This window comes from Chelonia mydas, chromosome 2 (genome assembly GCF_015237465.2).
Source record: "Chelonia mydas isolate rCheMyd1 chromosome 2, rCheMyd1.pri.v2, whole genome shotgun sequence".
NCBI classification, from domain to species: Eukaryota; Metazoa; Chordata; order Testudines; family Cheloniidae; genus Chelonia; species Chelonia mydas.
In genome coordinates, this window is record NC_057850.1 from 161,185,702 (window position 1) to 161,209,217 (window position 23,516).

Here is a 23,516-nt window from a genome sequence, read left to right on the forward strand (position 1 = left end):
TTACCTGCCGTGGGAGAGTTTTGAGACACAATGAATACGTCTCAAGCACTTTGAGATCCATTAGTAAAAGGTGCTGTGTAAATCCAAGTAATGTTAAAGTTACATAGTGTGGCAAAGTGGTAACAAAACTCAGAAGTACTTGTCTCCTATCCTTCTTCTCCATCCAATAGGGCACACACTTCTCCCATTATATCTAGACTCTCCTACAAGATCTAACATATGAGGAAGGATGGCTTTGTCATTAGGGAAGTGGACTGGGAATCAATAAATTTGGGTTCACTTCCTGGCTCTGCCACAGAGTCCCTGGATGACCTTGGGCAAATCACTTAGAGTATCTCTATACTGGAGCTAGACTTACTTGTGTACTAGCATGCTAAAAATTGCAGTATAGCTGTGGCAGCATGGCTAGATGCCCAAATACCCTTCTTGTGTTTCAGATGGAACTGTACTCAGATGGAACACAAAGATGGAACTATACTCAGCCTGCCCCACTGCAGCGGCTATGTTTCTGTTTTTAGCATGCTAGCTTGATCAGAGTTAGCATCGGTATCTCTGTCTGAGCTGGAATTTACATCTTCAGCTCCTGTGTAGACGTAGCCTTAGTCTCTCTGTGCCTCCATTTCCTCATCTGTAAAAAAGGAGGATTATAGCGCTTCCATGATTCATAGGATACAGCAACTCTGATATGGGTGCTAGCAAACTGACATCCAAGTGATATGAGATTCCTAATGTACACACAAACTACTTTTAATAACTAAATCAAAGCCTTGCATGTCAAAGGAAGCAGTTCTCATTGTAGCTAACAGAACAAAACCAAAAGGAGTTTCTTGCTCTATTTATTTATTTATTTATTTATTGAGAAAGGATTGCAGGGAGGAGGGGTAGGAACCTTTTTCAAAAAGTTTAAAAACAAGGGGGATTTTTGCTTTGGTTTTTAACCCTCCTATCTCACAAATGCTTCATTCAACCTGCCACAAGCTCTCCAGGAAAATTCTACTCTGGCATAAGATCCCACATGTATGCCTGAAAACTAATGTTTACCTCATGATATTAAGGTATGGTTAAAAACATTTGCACTGGAAAGCAATGTTCCCTCTAATTTTTTCCATTTATGTGAGGAATAAATTTTGTTATGTGCACCAAGGTATGTGCAGATGTGCACCACCAGTAGAAACAAAAAAAAATAGATATAATATATAGTTTTTTAAAAGTTGCCATCGGGATAATTACTCCAGCCAGGTTAGGCATTTTAAAACTCACACTTAAATTTAATTCTTTGAGTAGTAAGAGAAATAAAAATTATGAAATGCATATACCAGTCAAAACACTAAAATAACACACTTTGAAAGAATAAAATTACAGAGACTATATGTGCATTGCAGGAAATACCAAGAAGTAACAACAACAATAAGAGAGAGAGGGAGAGAGAGAGAGAGAGACTCTGTGAGCTGGCTGCTGGAGAAGTCTCAGAGACCATGCATGGTGTCTTTAAGAAAGGCCTCATGTCCCTGTTCTTCTCTATGAGCTGAGCTCTCTGGTTGGACTACATATCCCATGATGCAATGAAGTCTCCCCTTCTGGTTGAACAGACATGGTCCATCACGGGAATCATGTGATTCCACAGTAGATCATGGGATGTAATCTGGCCAGGCAACTTGGCCCACGGAGGAGAATGGAAGCATGAGGCATTTGAACTACAGCTTCCAGGAAGCACTGTATCTACACAGGGGGACACAGACTAATCACAAACCAGTATGAAATTAAATGTTTTTATTCAGCCCAACAAAGTGAAATGAGCCATTTTGATCCAGGAATGTTGAAATATTTTATTTTGACAGGAAATGTCAAAACAAAATGTTTTGAATTGAAAATTTTTGGAGCTTTCCATTCCATGAAATTTTTTTTATTTCAGCTGTGTGTTCCAATTCAAAGTAAAAACAAATGGAAAATATTGGAATTTCTCTTGGAATGGAACTTGCTACTTTTGCCACAGTCTAGCTGGCAGACACAGCAACTGTTTAATGCCATGCAGTAATGCTACAGGGTATTTTAGCATTTGGGAGTGAAGAATAACTTCAAGTTGAACACACATAAGGATTTGGGGTGTGGGGGGGGAAGGGATAGCTCAGTGGTTTGAGCATTGGCCTGCTAAACCCAGGGTCATGAATTCAGTCCTTGAGGGGGCCATTTAGGGACCTGGGGCAAAAATTGGGGATTGGTCCTGCTTTGAGCAGGGGGTTAGACTAGATGACCTCCTGAGGTCCCTTCCAACCCTGATATTCTACGATTTTGAGTGCTAATTGTGAACACTTAAAGCTCTGCGAAAAGGGTTGAAAAGGTTTTCCTTAAACTTCACTCAAAAACATTCAACATTTTGTTACAGGCTATTTCTAAAATGTCCACTTCTTATCAAAGAAGAAGAGCACTATAACTATAGTAATAGAAAAGAGTATTCAAGCGTGTCCACCATATATAACAGAGCAGAGTATAGTAGAAAGTCCACTGACAGGAGCATTTGTTAAAGAAACAAATATGATTTTAATAAATACACTTTATGCAACAAAATGAAATATATAGGACTAAAATGAAGCTGTTTATAATTTAGAAACTAAAAGGTATAATGAAATTAAATAATCCAATTAGCAGAGTAAAACTCCAGTGCAGCAAAAGGCAAAAATCTATTAAAAAGTTGACCTGCTAAATGAATATTGGCTACATTTCCCTTATAACAAACAACAAAATCCAGGCAGCAATAAAATCCTCTTACAGGGATAGACCTGCTGGTTTGTATGTGTGTGTAACAATATGTTGTGTTTCAGAAGCTTCTCCATTAATGCTTGTTCTCCCTTCAAACTCACTGGTATGTAGTCATAAGATCTCCTCAGTCAAAAATATACTTAACACAACCACTTAAAGACAGTCAAGATTTTCGGCTCAGCTGTGTTGTCCTCACTTACACCAGTGTAAATTCAGAGTTATTCCATTCCGACCCCAATGCCGTTAGTTGTGTTAGGAGTATTTCCATTAGGATGACTATGGGTTTTGCATGTACGTGAAACCAACCTTTCTTCATGGGTCTCAACAGCATCAATTTTGTTCTGACGACAGCAGGCAATTATGCCTGTTGTTTATCAGCAGCAAATGTCGCCCTTCCCAACTGACAACACTTGATGGCCTGTAATTTTGTAAGATACTGAGGATCGTTCAAATTTAGGAATCGAAAGTGAGTGTGAGCTCCGTGCTGCCGCTTGAGATGAGGCAATTTGTGCCGCTGATCCTCTGGCTCTTGAAACAATAATGATACAAGTAAGAGAGGGCTTGGCAAAGATAACGTGAATGTGAGGCTGCCAATCATTCCCTGAGGCAAACACCCAACGATTATTGCAGTTTTATATAAACTGGGCCTGTGAAAACTGGCTGTTAATTACGTTTGAAAGACCACATCGATACAAAACACTTTCTTGCTGTGTACCAGGTGACCCTTGAAAAAGCCAAAAGATGAAAAAAAATTTCAGCTCAGGGCTCTGGTGGACATGAGCATCAGCTCTCGCCAATATTTCTTCCGCCTCTTGAGCCTGCTCACCATGGCAACCTTTGTTTGCTTGCAATAAAAGGGAAGGTATCATCACTGTTCACTTAGCATAGAGTGTAGCTTTAAAGAAAAAAAAAAAGCGCTTTTAAAAACAGCAAGAATGGAAAGCAACCTTCTCACTAGAACTTGTGTGAACATGCAATATATACAACTCAGTTTTGCCTTCTATATAAACAGATAAAAACTTCATTTCCTTTGTGTTTTACAAAGGTTGTTTCTTCTGCAAGGAGAGGGATTTTAATTCTGAAAGTAAACAGCCCCCAAACAAACACACTCAATCCACAGTCCTTGGCCTGGAAAAGCAAACCCTTAATTCATGATTTTTGGTAGCAACAACTGAGGAACTAGAGAACAAAGGGAATATTTTTCAGAATTGTTGGTAAAAGACTTAAGAGCAAAGTGAATATATGAGTTACACAACAATTTAATTACGAAAAAGTGATTATTACCAATTATAAATAGGCTTGGCAGATTTCAATTTTTGATCTTTTTGTAATTTCAGTGGATAATATTTTTAAGCATTTTCAATTTAATCTATTTAATTTCTCAGAGTTGTGGGAAATTCTGGGGGAAGTCAAACAATAGGGGAGTTAGACAGTAATTATTTCATGACAGTGGACTTTGCAATTCAAAAAGTGAATGCTTTATAAATGTTAAAACACAAATTATCAACATCACATGTCAAACTGTACAAAGAAAATAACCTTATATCAACCTTTAAGTTCTCACACAGCCCTTTTTCTTACTTTGTCTATTTGTAAATTTCTGTTATTGATGGAAATATTTGTGTGTGCTCACAAACGCGCATGCGGTCATATTAACATTTACCAACACTTACTGATAAACATTTCATCCTTCCATGCCTAGTAATAAAGTATATTTTGTAAAACCAGAGCTTATTTTAGGATCCATTTATTTTAGGTACTTATACAGCGCCATTACCATATTACCTAAGTACCTTGAAGTCTTTACTGTAGTTAGCCTCACAACACCTCCATTCTACATATGAGAACTGAGGTGAAGGGAAACTAAATGACTTACCCAAGTTCACATTCTGTGGTAGGTCGCCAAGTCTCCAGCTAGTGCTTTAATCATTGAAGGCATTCTAAACTACCTAGTCAGGAACAAGACCACTCCTCAAATACTGCAAGTGCCTGAAAGTTTCTACAAGTTCTTACCCATTTTATTGATGAGGGAAACTGAGGCACAGAGAGGCTAAGGCCAACGAACTGTGTTGCACCCAAGTTTGAAAATGTCAGTTTAAGTGCCCAAAGATGATGCAAGTGTGTGGCAGAGCCAGGGTTTGAAGCCAGATTTTCTGAAGCCCAGTTCTGTACTCTTGTTACCACATCGTGCTGAAAATACTGTAGAACAGTGGTCTCCAACCTTTTTATGCACAAGATCACTTTTTGAATTTAAGTGCAACCCAGGATCTACCCCGCCTCTTCCCCAAGGCCCTGCCCTTGCCCCTCCTCTTCGCTGAGCCCCTGCCGCCCGCTCACTCTAGCCCCCCCCTCCCTTGGTCGCTTGCTCTCACCCATCCTCACTCACTTTTAGCAGGCTGGGGCAGGGGGTTGGGGTGCAGGAGGGGGTGTGAGCTCTGGGCTGAGGGGTTTGGAGTGTAGGAGGGGGCTCCTGGCTGAGCCTGAGGCAGGGGGTTGGGGTACAGGAGGGGGCTCAGGACTGGGGCAGGGGGTTGGGGTGCAGGAAGGGATTTGAGGTGCAGGCTGTGGGAGGGAGTTTGGGTGTGGGAGGGGACTCGGCTGGAACAGGGGGTTGGGGTGCAGGAGGGGGTGTGGGCTCTAGGAGGGAGTTTGGGTGCAGGAGGCTCAGGGCTGGGGCAGGAGGTTGGGGTACTGGAGCGGGGGTGCGGGCTCTGGGAGGGAGTTTGGGTGTGGGGGAGGCTCAGGGCTGGGGCAGGGGTTCAGGCTCTGGCCAGGCGGCACTGACCTCGGGTGGCTCCCGGAAGTGGTGGCGTGTCCAGCAGGAGCTCCTAGGCTCAGGGGTGGCCCACGCGACTCTGCATGCTGCCCCTACCCACAGGCATTACCCCCGCAGCTCCCATTGGCCGCTGTTCTCCATTCCTAGCCAATGGGAGCCGTGGAGTCAGCGCACAAAGACCCCTTTGCTCCCCCTACGCCTGGGGGCCACAGAGACATGCTGGCCACATCCGGGAATGGCGCAGAGCCAGGGCAGGCAGGGAGCCTGCCTTAGCCCCACTGTGGCACTGCACTTTTAGCAGCTTAAAATTTCCTGGATTGGCTTGAGTAGCCTCTGGGAGATCAAGCCCAATTCCGGGAGACTCCCGGCCAGACGAGGATGGTTGGCAACCCTACTGCAGGGGGATGTAGATGAGACATTTTCAAAGTGGCATATTGCATTTGGCAAATGCGTGGGGCCTGATCCTGCCCCTATTGAGGCTGATGGCAAAACTGTCATTGACTTCAATGGGAGCAAGTTTGCAGTTTTAAAAAAGAGTTTGTAAGATACAGATTGTGGCTGACCCTTAGGCCTGAGCCAGGATGGAAGTTGAGGGTAATAGGATCCAAGGATCTCTTGATGCCAGTTGGCCAAAGAGTGTCACATAAGAGTTTCAGGGATCCCCTGGGTCTGGTACTGTATTTACATTCTAGCTTACCAAAGAGTGTCACATAAGGTTTCTCCTAAAAGCCTATGTCACACTGATCATCATAAATCTTTGCTAAATGTATATGTGGATAATGTGTAAGGACATATGTAGAGGAAATTATGCTCCTAAGGCCTTGTAGTTAAAGGCAGGGCACCCAGAGGTAGCAAGCCTTAGGTCAGGTTCCACCAGACAGAAGATGGAAGACATTTATCTCTCTGGCTGACCAGTGTGTGCCTTACAGTGAGAGTCGATTTGCATAATGAGTCAAATGTGAATAAGGGGATTGCGGGGACTTCAGAAGGAAACTTAACAGGAAGAGGTAAATGGGGATGGCGTGGGCGGGAACCCAGTTTTAGAATGAAGAACAAAGGTCTATTCTGGTATATCTGGGGGTGCAGAGAGATGCCCTGGCATCCTTCATCATGGAGGCAAGCTGCCAGTGAGTTTGGGCTCATGAAAGAAGGGTCTCTGCATGCTGGTTGAAAAACACAGTGAGAAGGACTTTGGGATAAGCAGTCCTCTGTTAGACTAGTGGGCATCTTGTTAGTTGAGTTTAGCCTCAAAATGCATGTTCTGACTTTTATATATATATAAATGTATATACACATATACATATATATATATATATATACACACACATATATATAAACACTTTTTTCCCAATATTTCTGATGGCTATCATATGAATTTCTATTCTTTGTTAAATAAACTTGTACTTGCTTTCTCTATAAACAAATCTCAGTGCTGTGTGTTAAGTGGAGCTGTGTTCTAAGGGGTAAGTAGCCAGCTGTGGTGTATTGTTCCTTTGGGGACAGCGGGTCTGGTAATTCTGTGAGCGGCCAGTGGATAAAGGGCTGGACGCTGTAGGCAGATGCTCGGAGGACTCAGAGGTTGGAGTGTGCCTATCGCTAGGCGGGGACAGTGGAGCCCGCCTGGGTTGAGGGGAGTGCTTGTGTTGCTAGTGCCTGGGAAAGTCAGGGAGCTGACTCCTGAGAGGTACAGACAAGGCTTCCTCACGCTAAGGGCAGGTGGAGCAAGGCGCCTCAGAACTCTGGGTACCCCAGGAAGTGTCACAGGTAATCCTTGCTCAGATGAAAAATGACAGAACAAGGAGTAATGGTCTCAAGTTGCAGTACGGAGGTCTAGGTTGGATATTAGGAAAAACTTTTTCACTAGGAGGGTGGTGAAGCACTGGAATGCATTACCTAGGGAGGTGGTGGAATCTCCTTCTTTAGAGGTTTTTAAGGTCAGGCTTGACAAAGCCCTGGCTGGGATGATTTAGTTGGGGATTGGTCCTGCTTTGAGCAGGGGGTTGGACTAGATGACCTCCTGAGGTCCCTTCCAACCCTGATATTCTATGAATAATGCAGTTGACTTAAATGTTCATTTTGGGAAAGCTGGAATCAGAGCCAGCGCTAGGCATAAGTAGACTAAGCAATTGCTTAGGGCCCCAAGCAGCTCAAGGGGGCCCCCTTTCGCTTTTTATTATGTGTTGGGGGGGGGGATATTCCTGTTGAGGGCCCCCAATGGGCTAGTGCTGCTGCGGCCTGGAATTACTTGCCTGAATAATGGTTACTGATATGTAAGAGTCATGGGATCAGGCCTATATCCAAGGAAGAAAATAGCTTCACAAATATATAAATATGTGATGTGTTAATTAGTACACTATTTAGAGTTATTTAGCTGTTTCTTGAGGCAACTTTACTCACGGAGGTGGTATCTGTGCACAGAAGATTCCCAAGGCAACCTCTCAGGTTACAATTTACCTTAAAACTATCCCTTGAGCACAGACTTTCCAGAACTTCTAAACTTGAGAAAATGTTTTTACAAATTGATGGTCACAGACCAAAAAAAAGCTTCCAGCATGTTTCTGGTTGGTATGGGAGGGAAATAACCACCCAACAATCAGTTTTTTGTCCCAAACCAGTTTGTTTCAAAATGGTGGATTACTGGCTGCAAACACCACCTCTCAATAGTCACAAGACATCCAAGGTAAGAATGAAAGCTGCGTTACTTATTGTGAACCTACTGAAGCCTAATTGTTTTTAAGCTTGCATTGACTATTCTTTATTTCATGTGTGCACTTTAGATCGAGGGTATTTATTAAATCTTTAGTAATGTAGCTAGCTATATTGAATCAGAGTTTTTATGCTTAATGAATTCTCTTCTGGTCAATATATGGCTTATAACAATACATCTCTTTTCCCAGGAAATTATAATCGTTAATAATATATGGTGCCACAATTTTCATAATGCTCTACAGAAAAAAAAGATACGTGGTCAGATTCTGATCTCAGTTACGCTCATGTAAATCCAAAGCAACTGAATGGAAATCAAGTTACTCTGTGGTTATGCTGATGCAATGGAGATGATCAGTATCTGGTCCCTGTCCTGAACAGGGACACTCTTCCTGCAATCAGATCCTTGTGCCTGGGTGCTCACTGATGTCAGTGGAGATCTACAAAGGTGCAGGGGTTTGCTTGTAAAGAGCTGATTCCAAGACTGGAGCCTAAGACACCCAAACATAGAAAATGAAGAGAAAAGGAGAGGCAAAGGTTAAATTTATTGCACGGTCACATACAGTTTCTTAAACATAATATACAGTTTTTCTGTCACAATCTTAGGTGCACATTTGTGTCCATCTTGTAGCAATGCTTCTTACCATGCATGTGGTATAAGAGTTCTCAAATGATTCCATATTGTGCCATTTATTTTTGTACGGCTTTCACTCTGATGCAGATCTTTAACATGCAACATTTTGTTTTCAGTAATTCTCCCTCACGGAACAGGTAGTATTGGTTTTGAATCTTCCTTCACTGTGTCCCATGGAGTCTCTCTTTTCCACCATAGGGCAGTGCCAGTGAGGCTACTTTGGTTATGTTGCTTGCTGCCAGAACAAAAACAATCAGACGTATCCAATCAGAAAACCCAGAGCTAACAGAGGCACACATCATGAGCAAGCTGGTGGCCTATGCATCTGATCAGGTGAATACATCTAAAAATGACACTGGGAATTACTCTCCTTGAAAAATGCAGTCACCCTGCTATACAGATTACTTAGATTGTAAACTCTATGGAGTAGGGATCATCTTTTCATTCCGTGTTTGTACAGCACCTTGCACACTGGGGTCCTGGTTCATGACTGAAGCCCCTAGGTGTTACCGCAATACAAACAATAAATAATAGCAACAGGTGAAAGCTTTGTACTATATGTTTCAGATTAACAGCCCAATGTTGCCTCCCTTCTTCACACCGAGTATTTATTTTATTCTGCAAGGAATCCCTTTGTAGTGAATGAAGATACTGTTTGTGGAGTAAGGTGCTAATCAACATGAGTAAGTGTGGCCAATAAACTAACTGATTCAAATGTTGAGACACAAAACGCTGCACTGTATGAGTTATAAACATACCAGGCTTCGTACCTGAAAAAAATGCAGTGGGTTTAAAAATAAACTTACTAAAATCAGAGTGTATCAATCCAAGTTTGCCCAACATAATCCCTGTTTTCTATCTGCGAACACTATTTAGCAGATTTACTTAACCTATGAATTCTCGGCATGGCCACGATCATGAAAAGCTTCTACCATGCATGAAAGCAAACTTTGGCCTCCCGGTTCAGCTGTGCTTGCATTTTAAAACTGCTAATCCTAACAAAGGGGGCCAGGAAATGTCACTTCTTCCAATAAATATGACATTTTATTATCTAAATGTCAGTGAGATAGGAGGAATGCTCCTACTACTTGATATTTAGTTTGAACTAATCCACTGGTTACAGTGCATTAAAATGCCCAGACTTCAGGTTTCACTGGACTTTACCATCACTGTATATTTAGACACAATATCACTTTAAAAGGGCACCTGCTCTTTATTGGGGGTGGGGAAGGGGTGTATTATAAGGCCATATGTGGGAACAGTCAAGATGTGAGAAGTGGGGAAGGGTCCTGATGATTCTTAAAAGCCATGATACAATTGGTCCTTTTTCTCTTTGGAGCTCTAGAGTGCGTGCTGTGCAGATTGCCAGACACAGATCCCTAAGTCTAATGTACTACTAAGCAGAGCCCCATTGTTTGCCTTTCTTTTTGTTGTAAATGGCTGATCTGAAATGGAGGCTGACAGCCCTCCGTGCCTGCTGAAGGTCAGGGGATTTTCTGTCTGCAGAAGGATTCGCCTTAAGACATGGCTGACCTTTCAAAGCAGATCGTTGCTGAGCTTGCTGCTCCTTCCACATTAAGAACAGACCTGTGTGACCCACTGCTCAGTAATCCAAAAGGAATGAAAAACTAAAACAGCCTCCTGGGAGGGAGACAATGCATGTAGAGACAAACACAGTGCAAGATGGGGGTGGAGGGAGACTAAAAGCATGTCAAGTGCATTCCTGCACAAGATACTGTACTTTGCATCTTATCAAACCCATTGTCCCTCAAGAAAATTCCATTGTAGAAATAGGGCCACTGCAGTAAATGAGAGTTTGCCATTGACATCAGAAAATGCAGGATGTAGACCATAGAGTAAATACAGGGAAATGAATATTGTCATGTGTAGCAGGATCTGTAACTGTGTAATGGCTATATAGGCAGGGCTAAATTAGGTCCTGGCATAAGAGGACACAACTCTCATTGACTAGAGATTTTTGCATGGACAACCCCAATTCTATTGCATTGTGGATCTCATAAAGTATTACGTGTGGTTTGTTAGAATTAAAAACAGGTTTCTGTGGAAGGTTCATGTTTTAAATCTCACCCATTTAATTGCAGGCCCACTCATCAGTGGAAAAGGCAGGATTAATTGGTGGAGTGAAGATTAAAAATATCGCTTCAGATGATAAATTCAGTGTTCGTGGATCAGCCCTAAAGAAAGTTTTGCATGAAGACAGAGCTGCTGGTCTTATCCCATTCTTTGTAAGTACTGGCTTGAACAATCTTACTTGTGGATTTAGTGCATCTGATAGGTCACTTTTACGATGAGCAGATGATACTGTATGTAATCTAGGAACGTATAGATCTGCACACTAGCTAGAATATGAACATTCCATGAATGTTCTACACAGTACATGAACTTTGCATACAATCTCTTTTTTTTTTCTTTTTAAATGGGTGCAAGGGGGCAGGGAAGAAAAGAAAATAACTGAATTCCCTAGGCACTATGGAGGTTTAGGAGACATTTCTTTGCAAAGATGGCAACTCGTGTGTGTAATGGATTGCCAAATAGAGGCTATATCTTTGAATAAAACTAAAGCAGAGAGAGAAGATGCATTTAAAGGGGGTGGGGGGATGTTAGACTAGACAGGTGGATTGATGTGGGTGAATATCTTGACTTTCTTCTATCCTGAAATATTATGTTATTATCTTTTACATTGGACTTCCAAACTGCAATTGTCACAAATGTGTGTATTTATTTTTGAGTTTATGGGTTGCATGTAGGTGTTTGTCAGAAAAAAATACAAAATCAATACCCGAAATGACACAATGTCAAACGTAAATATCAGCAAACAGCCAGAACCCCTCCCTAGACCATGAGACTCAGTGCTACTTTAGCAAATAAATAAGCTCATGGTGTGCCTTGAATGTCAGCAAGGAGAGGCTATATCAGACTCTGTGTGTGTGTGTGTGTGTGTGTGTGTGTGTGTGTGTGTGTGTGTGTGTGTGTGAGAGAGAGAGAGAGAGAGACTGTATCACCTGTCAATAAGATGACAAATGTCAGTAATGAGCTGTAGGTCACCACTATTGACTTTAACATTATTTTCCTTTCCCATCAGAATTCATGGATAGTGAACAGTGTTCATATTATGTGATCTTTCAGACTGAATACAGTTGTCTTTATAAAGTGCAGTCACTTTGAGTGACTAATGAAAAATAGCACCTTCTCATTCAGAGCATCTGTTCCTTGTGTAAATTCACAATATCATGCAATCACTTTCAACTACAATACGTTTTTAGTAATTTTTTTCTCCTGTTATCCCTGAAGAATTAATACCGCTGAGAGAGTGAACTGTAGTCTATTATCATGCATCAACAAAATTGTTTGCTAATTGCCAATAATTTACACCTGTGCAAATCTGCGGAAGACAATGGAGCTGTACAGGTTTCTGTACAGAGAGTGTAATATGGTCAGTAGAACTTTTATCAGTAGTGATGACAGTGAAGGGTAAAGCCCATCTTGGCTCTCACAGTCCAAGCTGAGTCTACAGGGCTGACAGAAAAAGCCCTGTCTTATCATCTGAAGAAATTTGATATGGAAATTATTAGAAGGCTGCAAACGTGCAAGCCCAGAATTCCATTTTTACAGAGCTTCTGATCAGAGCAGTCTTATTTGATTCAGGGTAGCCTGTACTTCATCTTCTCTGTTTACGTAAGGTAAAATTTCCAAAACGACCTACGTGATTTAGGCTTCTTAGTCCCATTATCAAAAGTGATTTAGGAACCTAGGTCTCAGTGAAAGTCCGTCTGAAGTCACTTTTGAAAATTGGACTTAGAAACTTAAATCACTGGACACTTTGGAAATCTTATCCTTTGTTTGCTTGCTTATTTGTTTGTTTGATTTATTTTGATTGCCTTGGGCTCTGACTTTGTGGTATGTTAAAAGACCATGGCATGGGCTCAACAGATGTTTCACAAGTGTAGGGGGATGCTGTTTTCCTGCCTTGGAGAAAAGGAATTGAGTAATCTTGAGATGGCCAAGTGAATTCCACCAATTGCCTTCCAGTGGAAATAAGACTCTTGTCCAAAATGAAGGCACCATCACTAAGGCTGCTCACATGAATTTACTTGTGCCATAGAACCTCCTGCAGAAGAAATGCAATTGTAATGGAGATCTCAGTTCCCTCCACTGGGGCAAATACAGCACAGCAAGTCATATAAGCAGCTTTTACATGCAATGTGAAAGTTTTTAGCTGGTTTGGTTTGGTTTAACAATTATATTAGGCTGTTCTGATTTTTTTTAACAGCATGCTTCAGTGTTTTGTTTCTCCATTTTGTACACACAGTGCAATTCTGCATCATCTCTCCATGTGCTATCAGAAAGTTAATTGAGTTGCTTTGTTGCTCAAACCTCATCTACACACCCACAATGGAGCTCTCCTCATAAATATTCACCATCTATTAATTTTTGCAGCTGTGGGAAAGGGAAATCAAATCATCTGTTTACAGATTCAGTGACACTGTTACAAAGGGTGTCTTTTTTTAAACTGTATGTTGTCTCCACTGTTTGCTTTGCTGTGCAATGCAAGCCTTGAAAGGAAGCAAAGGCTCAGCCTGAGTTAAGACGGCCGGTGTCAGCCCTTCCATTTATTTGTATACATAAAACATCTCAGCGAGGATTAGATGAGATCTCATTATCCTTACTGCTGGCCTCCTAACTGAAAGGTATGCTCATTCTCTCTCATACTGGGCAGTAGCCCATGCACCCCATTCATGCTCCCTTTTCTGCTCTTCAAGTTCTTTTGTTCTTGAGTAATTTGGGGCTATTTTATTTTGTTCCTGCCACAAAGTTACGCATGTTACTAAGGAAACACATTCCATCACCTTATTACTCACCTCTTCTTCACTGATCTTTCTCTCAAGAGCGAGATGCAGTGTCAAAGCAGAAAGTTCTGCAAAAGGAGCCCTGACTGAAAAGAGTTTGTGACAGCATATTGATCCTTCCATGTCTATACTTACAAGCTTACAGTAAGATCGCTCCTTAGCCGTGTTATGCCAGCGGGAGAGAGCTCTCCCTTCAACATCATAAAACCAGCTTAACGAGTGGTGGTAGCTCTGTCTGAGGCAGAGCATCTCGCACAGACATAACACTGTGCACACGAGCACTTATGCCGGCAAAACTTATGTCGCTAAAGTTTTGCTGACATAAGTGCGAGTGTGGACATGGATCTGGGTTGCCACTAAGTTCATGCAGTCTCTTGAGCAAAAATGATTTAATAGGGAGTATGGAAAAGGAAAATAAAACCCTGTGTTTTATGGGCTGGATTCTCGTCTCAGAGGTACATGTATAAATCAGGAATAATTCCATTACAGTTAATAGAAATATAAGGAGAGATTCAGACTCATGTGTTTACTGGGCCTGATAGGAAACAGGAGATCTAATTAAAATAACTTGGTAACAGTGTTATAGCTTTTTCAAATAAATAAGGTTTGGTTATCAGACCTGTTCGGCATTAAAAAAAAAAAAAAAAAAAAAGAATCTTTTAACTTATATCCACCACTGGTGTCTTTTAGCACTAGCGATTTATTCATTGGCACTTAGCACAAACTATAGTAAAAATTGGGAGCAAGTCCGGAGCAGTAGTTTTTATTTGCTTTCCCCAAGTTCAAAGCTGTGTATATTTCATTTACAAATGGTGTTTGCCAAAGTCAATGCACAGCTATAATTGACTTTGAACAAATTAAAACAGTTGAGTTACACAGGCTATTGACAAACAAATGGGCCCAATCCCATGAGGTGCTGAGTGACTCCTGAGAGGAACTGAAGTTGGCAGGAGCTGACGGCACTCAGCACCTTGGAGTGAGCCCCAAACTTGGCCAGTATGCTAAGGTGCCCAGCTCTGCAGTTGGGCCCCAATTCAGCAAGGCACTTAAGCACATGCTGAGATCCCATTGACTTAATTAGGACTTAAGCATATGCTGAAAGTTAGGTGTTTTAAGTGCTTTGCCTTAGGCTCTCAAATTGAGATGACGATACCTAAACTAGATGTCTGAGTGCTAGTTTGAGTGTCCAAATGCGCAACACGGTGCATTAACTTAGGTTCTAACAAGTTGGAAAATAGGGTCCACTGCCTAAAAACGACATCCGTTTAGGTGTGTATAAGTAATCTGCGAGAATATTGACTTTCATAAGCCAGTACAGATACATGACAGCAGCTGGTATCTATGTTACAATATACTTCAAAGAGCTATTGCAGTGTACTGCTGCTGCAATATGGTCACCTTCTTGTTGACTAACGGCCCAGCAGAGACACTCTGTGGCTCTAGCCGAAACAGCTCTGCTGAGTGATGATTTACAGGATATGCACAAACAGATACTTGGTATCCAGACCACTTTGGATGGTGATCGTATCAGAACTAGGCTGCTGGAGGTGCCAGCTTTCAGATGAGTTGCAAAACTGAGGTCCTGACCACAAATGACCATCAAAGATTGCAGATTTCACAAGAGTAATGGTGCTAGTGCCATGCCCCTGGCCAAATGCGAGTTTGTCTAGCTGAATTCCCCCTGCACTTTCAGTTGGATAAGGCATCTTTGCTTTCTGTCTAGAAGGTGGCACTGCAATGTGCTACATTCCACTCCAGAAGTAGCTGTATTACAAAGACAGGCACAGTTATAATCATTGTTAACTATTTTATTAATACAGATCCCAATATGATGAGCTTAGTACAGAGAGGGGTGGGGGTGCAGGGGGATGGATAGCTAAATTAATAGCTCTCTAGTTTAGCAACTTCATGGTAGTGATTTTGAATTGAGTGTATAATATCCTGAGGTTTTTTTGTTTTTTTAAATAGGTCTTGTATTTGCAGTAAAATGATAAGAAGTTTAGTATTCAAAACTCTGTGTCAGGTCTGAAATCACCTTGTGGGCTCTTTTCACCCCTCCAGAATTTTCGAAGCTGGGATAAACCAAGCTGAATTTAGTTTAATGTGCATTGTTCGTGTGTTAACATGAATAAATATGACACCTATACAGAGATCACTGATAATCAATTCTTAAAGTATGTCACATGCTTTAGTTTATTTAAATTAAATGAGCTTTCTTGGTTATTCTTATTAAGTCCATTGCATTAACCAATAATCTCACTACTTTGATACCTCTGTAGGTTTTGTATGATAAACCCTATTCCTTTATTGATTTTCATAAAATGTACATAGCTGACGTCTATAAATGCAAGTAGGCAGATACTAGCTGTGGGCCGAGCAATCCCCCTTGTGTATTCCCCAGTCTCCTGAAGTTGTGGACGCAGTGCTCCCTGAGGTTTATAATACAAACCTGCAGGGCATTATAAATATTTGTGCAGGTTCAGGTCATGTATTCAGGAAAGTACTACACGAGGTGACTGACGCAAGCATTTGGCTGCTTTTCATCAGAGCAAGGTCTGTGTTATATTTACACAACATGATCTGAAAAGGATAATGCCCTGGACTCTTCGGAGCTCTCAGTTCCATTTCTGAGATGCAGCCTGTCCCCTGCCCCCTGCACAAATGTGATTATGCTGTTGTAATATGGGTTACAAATTGGGTTAGATTCTTGGTTTAGTGCTGATGCAGGGTAATGAGAGCCCTGAAGAGAGCAGATGCTGTTACTTTAAGTGGTTTCTGGGGATTAATGCAGGTGGCTTTGGGGTTCATGTACCTACAGAAAAAACATTAAAATTATTTAAACAGCTGAGCCATTCTTTATGGAACAAGCCATTATTCAAACAACTGAGCATATGTATTGAATGTATACAATCTCTGATTATAATGGCACATTCCTTAATGTGATTATAGAGAGCGTGTTTGTAGCTTAGTGTAATCATATTATGGTGCTGACACCAGTACACCGTATCTTTCAGCTGGCTGAATTGAGCTCAGCAATAATCTTGCTTACCTTTATTGTCCCTCACTAACCACTGACACCTCTACTGCACGCTCTTGGTGAAGTCCAGCAACCTAATTATAATACATATGTACAAAGAAGCAGAGTTATGACTGCGTGTGCCACAGTAATTTGGGGATTTCCTTTCTTGGGTCCTTAACCGTTGAACCCAAACACTGTAATCATCGTTCTTTACAACCAACTTGTGCCCATGCACCGACACAGCCCCATTTTCGTAAGGGTGGTCTCTCTTTGTTAGCGCCCAATTTGCACCTGCACAATTTGCATCCCTATTTTTGTACCTACAGTTCAACTGAAGGTGCCGAACTGGTACCTGCACCTCTTCCAGACTATAGGAGCAAATCAAATAGCCAGCAATGCAAATATTCTAGTTCATTTTCAGTTCATCTGTGGGTACAAGATCTGGGTGCATACTACACCAGTAAAATAGAGACCAAGCCTCAACCCTTTTTAAAATGTACCCCATTAAAGGCAGGGGTTCATACCTGAGATGCTTCAACCTAAAGACGGATTGCAAACAGGGACCAGACTACAACCACCCTGTCTTTCACATATTTCCGAATGAGATATGGGACCCAGGGTGGTCCCAATATGGAAAGGTGATGGTGATATGGATAAGTAAGAACTCTTACTTTTGGTACACAATTTTATCTCGGTGTGTCAATAAATCCCCATATCAATGTGTTTGCCAGATCCTTTGTTTTCAGAACCATATTTGTTTCCAAACAAGGTTCACAATAGTTAGATTGAAAAGACCTATTAGATAAGCCCGGCCAAATTTTAATCATCCATTTGCCTGTAGCAATTCTTTTATGGTTGACTATTCTTATAATTATCATTGTCATGATCGGGTTGAGGGAATAAGTTCTGTGCCTGGTCTGGTGATTTTTCATGGTTTTATGAGGCTGCATGAAGTCATGCAAGGGGAGGATATGGCCCCCTTAGAGGACTGTATTACTAGGTATAATTAGGTTGGCCATTGCCACGATATCTGAGCACTTCCCATAAAACATAAACACAACAAAAATCTCTTTTCTAGCCGTACCAGCAGGAATGAACATTAACGTTATTGTTGGAGATACATATAATACGGATGCAGATGTGTCTTGAGATGACTATTGCCCTGTGTTTTTAAAAGCCTACTCATAACATAGTATTTGGTCTTCTTTCTTTCAAGCTTTGATGAGCAGTGCAATAGTTACCAAAATTGACACTTGAAGTTCTGTTGCTGACCTCTCAGTTAGTATGAGAGCTAAGCAAATATTTCCCATCAAAATTTGATGAACAGTGAATGGCCTTTTTTTCTGCAAGTCATTTGAAGTTTTCCATTTTAAAAAAATAAATTTAACGGAATGAAATTTTTCCTTTTTTAGGAGAAAAAACACCTAGGCTTTAATATGTCTAACTTAATATGTGTTAAAGTATACACTGCTTGGTCTACACTACAGTCTTTAAAGGTTTTAGAATGTGTTTCCTAATGCCTGATAACAAACCTGTAAATCTTAGTCTATCCAGAGCCTAAATGAGAGGAGACTGAGGCTCGAGGTATAAATCCAATTGCAAATCTACTTAATAGCAAACTTAAAACTACTCAATATGGATGGATATGCCACTGTATGTTTATTTTAGTAATGGGAAGTTTTGGAAGGTCTCATCAGATTAACACCCAAAATGTAGGCTGCTTCTCCTTACATTAACCTTTTAAAGTCTGCAAATTGAAATCCTGCCAGATTTCCTTTACTTCCCGTTTCAAGTTATGCTATTCTTTCAGTATTCTGGCCTTTCTCATTATATTTTACCACTTAGTTTCCTGTCCCAGGCAGAAACAGGAAAGTAGGAGGCATGGGTAATTTGTGGGTGGGGGAATAACCAGACTCTTTCAGACTTCAAAAAATGTTTGAATGTGTTATGGGCAAAAGTTCATTAGGTCGGTTCTTTTTTATCTTTCTCTAGTTTGCATCTATATGTCTGTTACTCCCGAGGTGGATTACTAGGTGATGATTAAATGTGCATGTTCTATTGATAGATATTTTTATTAGAGTACATGCACATTTCACACTGTGATGACATGTTGGTAAATTTGTGAGAGCATAAATTGGTGTAATTTATTGACTAATGCAAGCCAGAAGGACAAGGTTGTAGAAGGGAATCAACCAATAGTAAGAAGGATGGTCTTTGGCTTAAGGCACTGGACTGGGATTCAAGACATTTGGGTTCCGTTCCTGGACCTGCCACAGACTTCCTGTGAGACCTGGGAATAATGAATCACTTTGGGCCTTAATTCTCCAGCTACAAAGTAGGAATAATAATACTTCCTTTGTCTACCATATATATTTAGACTGTAAACTCTACAGTGCACAGACTGTCTCTCACCATGCGTGTGTATATGCAGCACCTAGCACAAAGGGGCCCTCATTTTCATTGGGGTTTCTATATATTTATATAGATCAGAATAACAGTAATATACAAGATAAACCAGCCCCCATACTTTAGCTTACACTCTCCTGTTGGTTGCTTTTACTCCACATTGTCACTCCTCCTTAGGGAAAGTTAAAACAACTTACATTCACCCACTTATATCTTCTTGCTAATGTGAAACTTCCTCCATTATTTACATCACATCTGCATTGGCCCATTGTGTTCATAGTGCTGCGGACAGTTTAGAAGAGAGAGACGCACACATATAGGGAAGAGTCAGGGAAACTGAGTCTGAGTGTTTAGTATGACCCTGGAAGAGAAGAGCCTGTGAGAAAATCACCAGCCTGTGATATCAGCAGTAATTTATCCTTAAACCACATTCTGAGCTCCGTTATACCAGCATAAATCAGAATGAATTTCTTTCACTGCAGTAGAGCTATTATAGATTGACACCTGCGTAGCTGAAATTAGTGTCTGGAGAAATATGTGGAATCAAAATCCTTGGTGCAAATTCCCATAAACTCTGGAACCATCTTGCATCCAGAACGGCACACTGCAATTCAGTTATTGGGTAGGTATTGATTAGAAGGCTGTAATTGTGTGTGGCTATTCAGAAGTCCTAAATCACCAGAGTTCTTTCTATTCCTTGAGGTCTTTGCGGCTTGCTGTTTCTCAGTTGGTAATTGTCTTTGCTGGAAAATTTGATTTTAAAGTTTTGCCTTTTGTTTTTCTCTTCAGTTTTGTGCAACACTCGGAACCACACCTTGTTGCTCCTTTGACAGACTGTTAGAACTGGGTCCTATTTGTAAGTCATTCCCTGCTGCTTCTCTCTAAAATTTAAATATAAGTTACAGTCTCTTGTTGATTCTTTTCCTGGGTGTTATGCAGTGTCGGTGTCCAAATGCAGTAATTCTGTCTATAAATCTTTCACTTGCAGTTGTTTTCTAACATTGCTTCAAGCAGCAAACTTGTATTTTTAGGCCAGATCACTAATGGGTAAGAAAGATGGCCATAGCTTCAAAGTTTTGTTTTTAAAAAACCCTCCTTTGTGGCAACATATTTTAGGACCGCAAAATGCTTACATGCTTGACTTTGTGGCTCCTTTCTTTGGTCTGTTCTGCATGGGTCAGAAAAGCTCCACCTGAAGCAGACTGAAAAAAAGCTGAACTCTGTGTCCTTCCGTGTGCCCCTCTATCACTTTGCATCAGTCAGGACACACAGGTGAATGAGGTGAGACACAAGGATGGATTTAAGTGGCAGGCCGCAATTTTAGTAACTTATCACTGTTATTTGTCCTATCTCCCATGTACCAGGTATTTACATGGGTCCACTGCAGGGCTCCCACCAGATAGCCAATAACTAGGGGTAGACCTTCCTCAGCCTACCTCTAAGGTTCAGCTCACTCTCCTAAATCCTCTCACCCTGCCTCCTGTGAGGCGAACACAGCATACCAAAAGAGGGACCTCATTCCTCAAAGACTTCGTCTCCCCTTTTCCCAAGGCCTAAGGTCCACCAGTGAAATCACAGATCTATTTCACTCCTGGAAGCTGGCTCTTTTGGCCTCTTATTTGCACTTATTTGCACCAGCCACAAGTTGCAACAAGCTAAACAGTCACACAAGTTATTGTTATTAAATTCTAAGTTCTAGTCTATTGAGCCTTGACTACGCCTTCATAATGCTGTGAGGTCGGCAAAAAATCCTACCAATCCTCTGCCAATTTAGCCCAATGGGAAAAATTCCTTCCTGATCCCCAAAACAAGGGGGTGATCAAACCTGCAGCATCCTAATAAACACAGCCCCTATAATACAGGGAGGGAGGATGGGGCACTAAAAATGGAGCAAGAGGCTCCAAAAACTTCAGTCCAGGATTTAAATTAACAGTATTGCCAATATCAGGAGATCAAAAGTCATGAGTCAGACCCCCCCAAAATCATGAGATTGGCCCCAAAGTCATGAGCCTTTTTAAAGAAAAAGATTCTATTGTCTGTCTTTTGAGTTTCTTTACTCTCCCTGCCTGACCCCAGCATCTGCAAAACAATTGATTGGATAAAATGAGTTTGGCCCTTGCTGCAGGAGCTCTTACTCCCCTGTTTGTTCATCCCCTGCCCACTAATTAATCCTGTCCACAAGTTTCCCCCTCAGTTCAGCCCGCAACAGCCCTATCACCTCAGTTTACACCCCCTCCCCCAGCCCAGACTCAGTTTAGTTTCCCCAGCCCCCATCAATTCAGCCCTTGCATCGGTCCCCATCCCCATGGTACGGCCCTATCCTCCAAGTCTCGCCTCTGTTCCTGGGCTCTTGCCCGCCCTGCTCCCAGGCCTGGAGGGCTGCAGCAGGGTCCCCACTCCCCTTTCCCAGGATGGGGTGCAGATCTAGAGGCTCTTCACACCCTCTACTCCTTCCCAGGCTGGGTGCTTCAGGAGGGAGGAGAGGAGCAGATGCACCTTCCTGTCCATATTTCTCACAGGAGGGGAAGGGGAAGAGGGAGTGAAGTTGTTCTCAGCTGCTAGGGTCTTTCCTCTCTCCTCCCCTCCTATGCGGACGGTGAGAGGAGGGGAGAGACTCTGCTAGCTTCCAGCTGTGTGGAGTTTCTCGCATCATCTCGAGACAGGATCCGACACCCTCTGAAATCCCTTCACTTGTGATAAAATCATAAGAGTTGGCAATACTGGATTAATGAAAGGGGGGAGTAAGGAGCCCTGTGGCTCCCATCTTCTTCTGGCTGGCCAATGGGAGGCAGAGAGCTCATAGAGCAGGGGCCATCCCTGCATTCCTCCAGCATGTGCTCTTCCCCCTTTCCCTCAGGGACTGTCACCCTCCCTACAGGGCCACTCAAGTTTTCCACCATTGGACAGTGTGGATGGCATTTTTTTGTCTCTTTGCTTCCGCCACTATAGAGATGAAAGAAGTAAGAAGCAAAGGGACAGAAGTATTTTCCTTTCCCCTCCTCCCACTTACCCACTAGGGGCTAGAGCAGGAGGGGTTGCACTGACTAGATTGAGTCATTGACTCCTATTGCAAGATTGTTACCTGACAAATTATGAACAGCTTTGGCCTTGAACACGTGCTCACTGCATAATGAGAGTGACATACAGGTATAGAGTACACTTGGGGTAGCAATATGCCTAGAACAAACTTTTTGTAGTTATAAAAAGCCCTGAATGCTTTGATGGTTGCAATTTTTCATTTCACTATTTTGTGCATCTTCAAAGAAGTTTTGGGGGCACAGGGACATTGTATGAAAATCCAGAACAGTCCTGGTAAAACTAGGATGAGATTTGATGTGTTGTGAATTCATCTTGGGGGGAAACAGAAAGTGCATGTTGCCCTGTTTGAACTCTTGAGTTGTAGTAATTTGTTTCTGTGTATGCAGTACAAACAGGCTTCAGGGCTTCAATCTGTTCCTTATCCTGCTCCCCTAGGCTGTTTGTCATCGTTTGCTTAACAGCTAGCCATGAGTATGCTGTTCAGGAAATTGCCTGCTGACTCAATATCGTAAAATAGGGACACATCACATTAGGGGTAGAACAACAAGCTGTAAATGTGGAGCGTTTTAAAATCACTTTTGGTGAAATTGCCCTTGTGCAGAGGGGTCCAGCCCAAGACTAGTGTGCTGCTTGAAGAACAAGCCTTTGTCCTGGCCCCTCTGCACAGGGGTGAACTTCCCGCTCAGTGTACATATGTATAAGTCATAAAATGAGGGACACACCCAGAGCCTGGTGAAGTCAGTGCAAAGCAACAATAATAATCTCAAACATTTGTTCCGATAAAAGCTGAGAATTAACTTTGAGGGGATACACAATTTTTTAATGTGTTTTTTGCAAATGTTTATGCAAATGAATTTTAGTTCACAAGAATCCAAGTACTTGTGTAACTAATCTTTGCACGTGTATACTGATTTGAATGTGTGTGTGTGTGTGTTTATATAATGTAAAAAAAATATGCACCAGAAGTGTTTGGTGGCTATTGTGACAGATTTTGTTGGCTTGTTTCAATGTCGTCCAGTCAGGGACCAGAAATATTACCATATGACTTAGTGTCAATGAACAGTCACATACTGTGAACAGTGAGATCCATATTCTGAAATATTTTTGCAAAAACAACTTATTGAATAATTTAAGGTAACAAATTCGTAATACGCCAAAGTTTGCTCGGGGGTAAGAACAAAGTTTGTTCATAGTTTAATATCCCAAAATAAATTGGTTGCTGTAAATAGTTTGTTCACTGTGTTAGGTCCCTGGAAACTCATGTCATATAAAAATGTATCATCTTGGAGCTCTCTCTATTGCTAAAAGGGG

General features: G+C 41.7%; 1 protein-coding gene across 4 annotated transcripts in view; it reads left to right on the forward strand.

The window, feature by feature from the left end:
* DDC (dopa decarboxylase) overlaps window positions 1-23,516 on the forward strand; it is a 120,199-nt gene that overhangs the window by 48,178 nt on the left and 48,505 nt on the right. For all 4 annotated transcript variants that reach the window (XM_043540447.1, XM_043540448.1, XM_043540446.1 and 1 more), the window contains 3 exons: window positions 9,072-9,206; window positions 10,976-11,119; window positions 19,956-20,022. In XM_043540447.1, coding sequence (XP_043396382.1) covers window positions 9,072-9,206; window positions 10,976-11,119; window positions 19,956-20,022 — 346 coding nt within the window. The remainder of the gene's footprint in view (window positions 1-9,071; window positions 9,207-10,975; window positions 11,120-19,955; window positions 20,023-23,516) is intronic.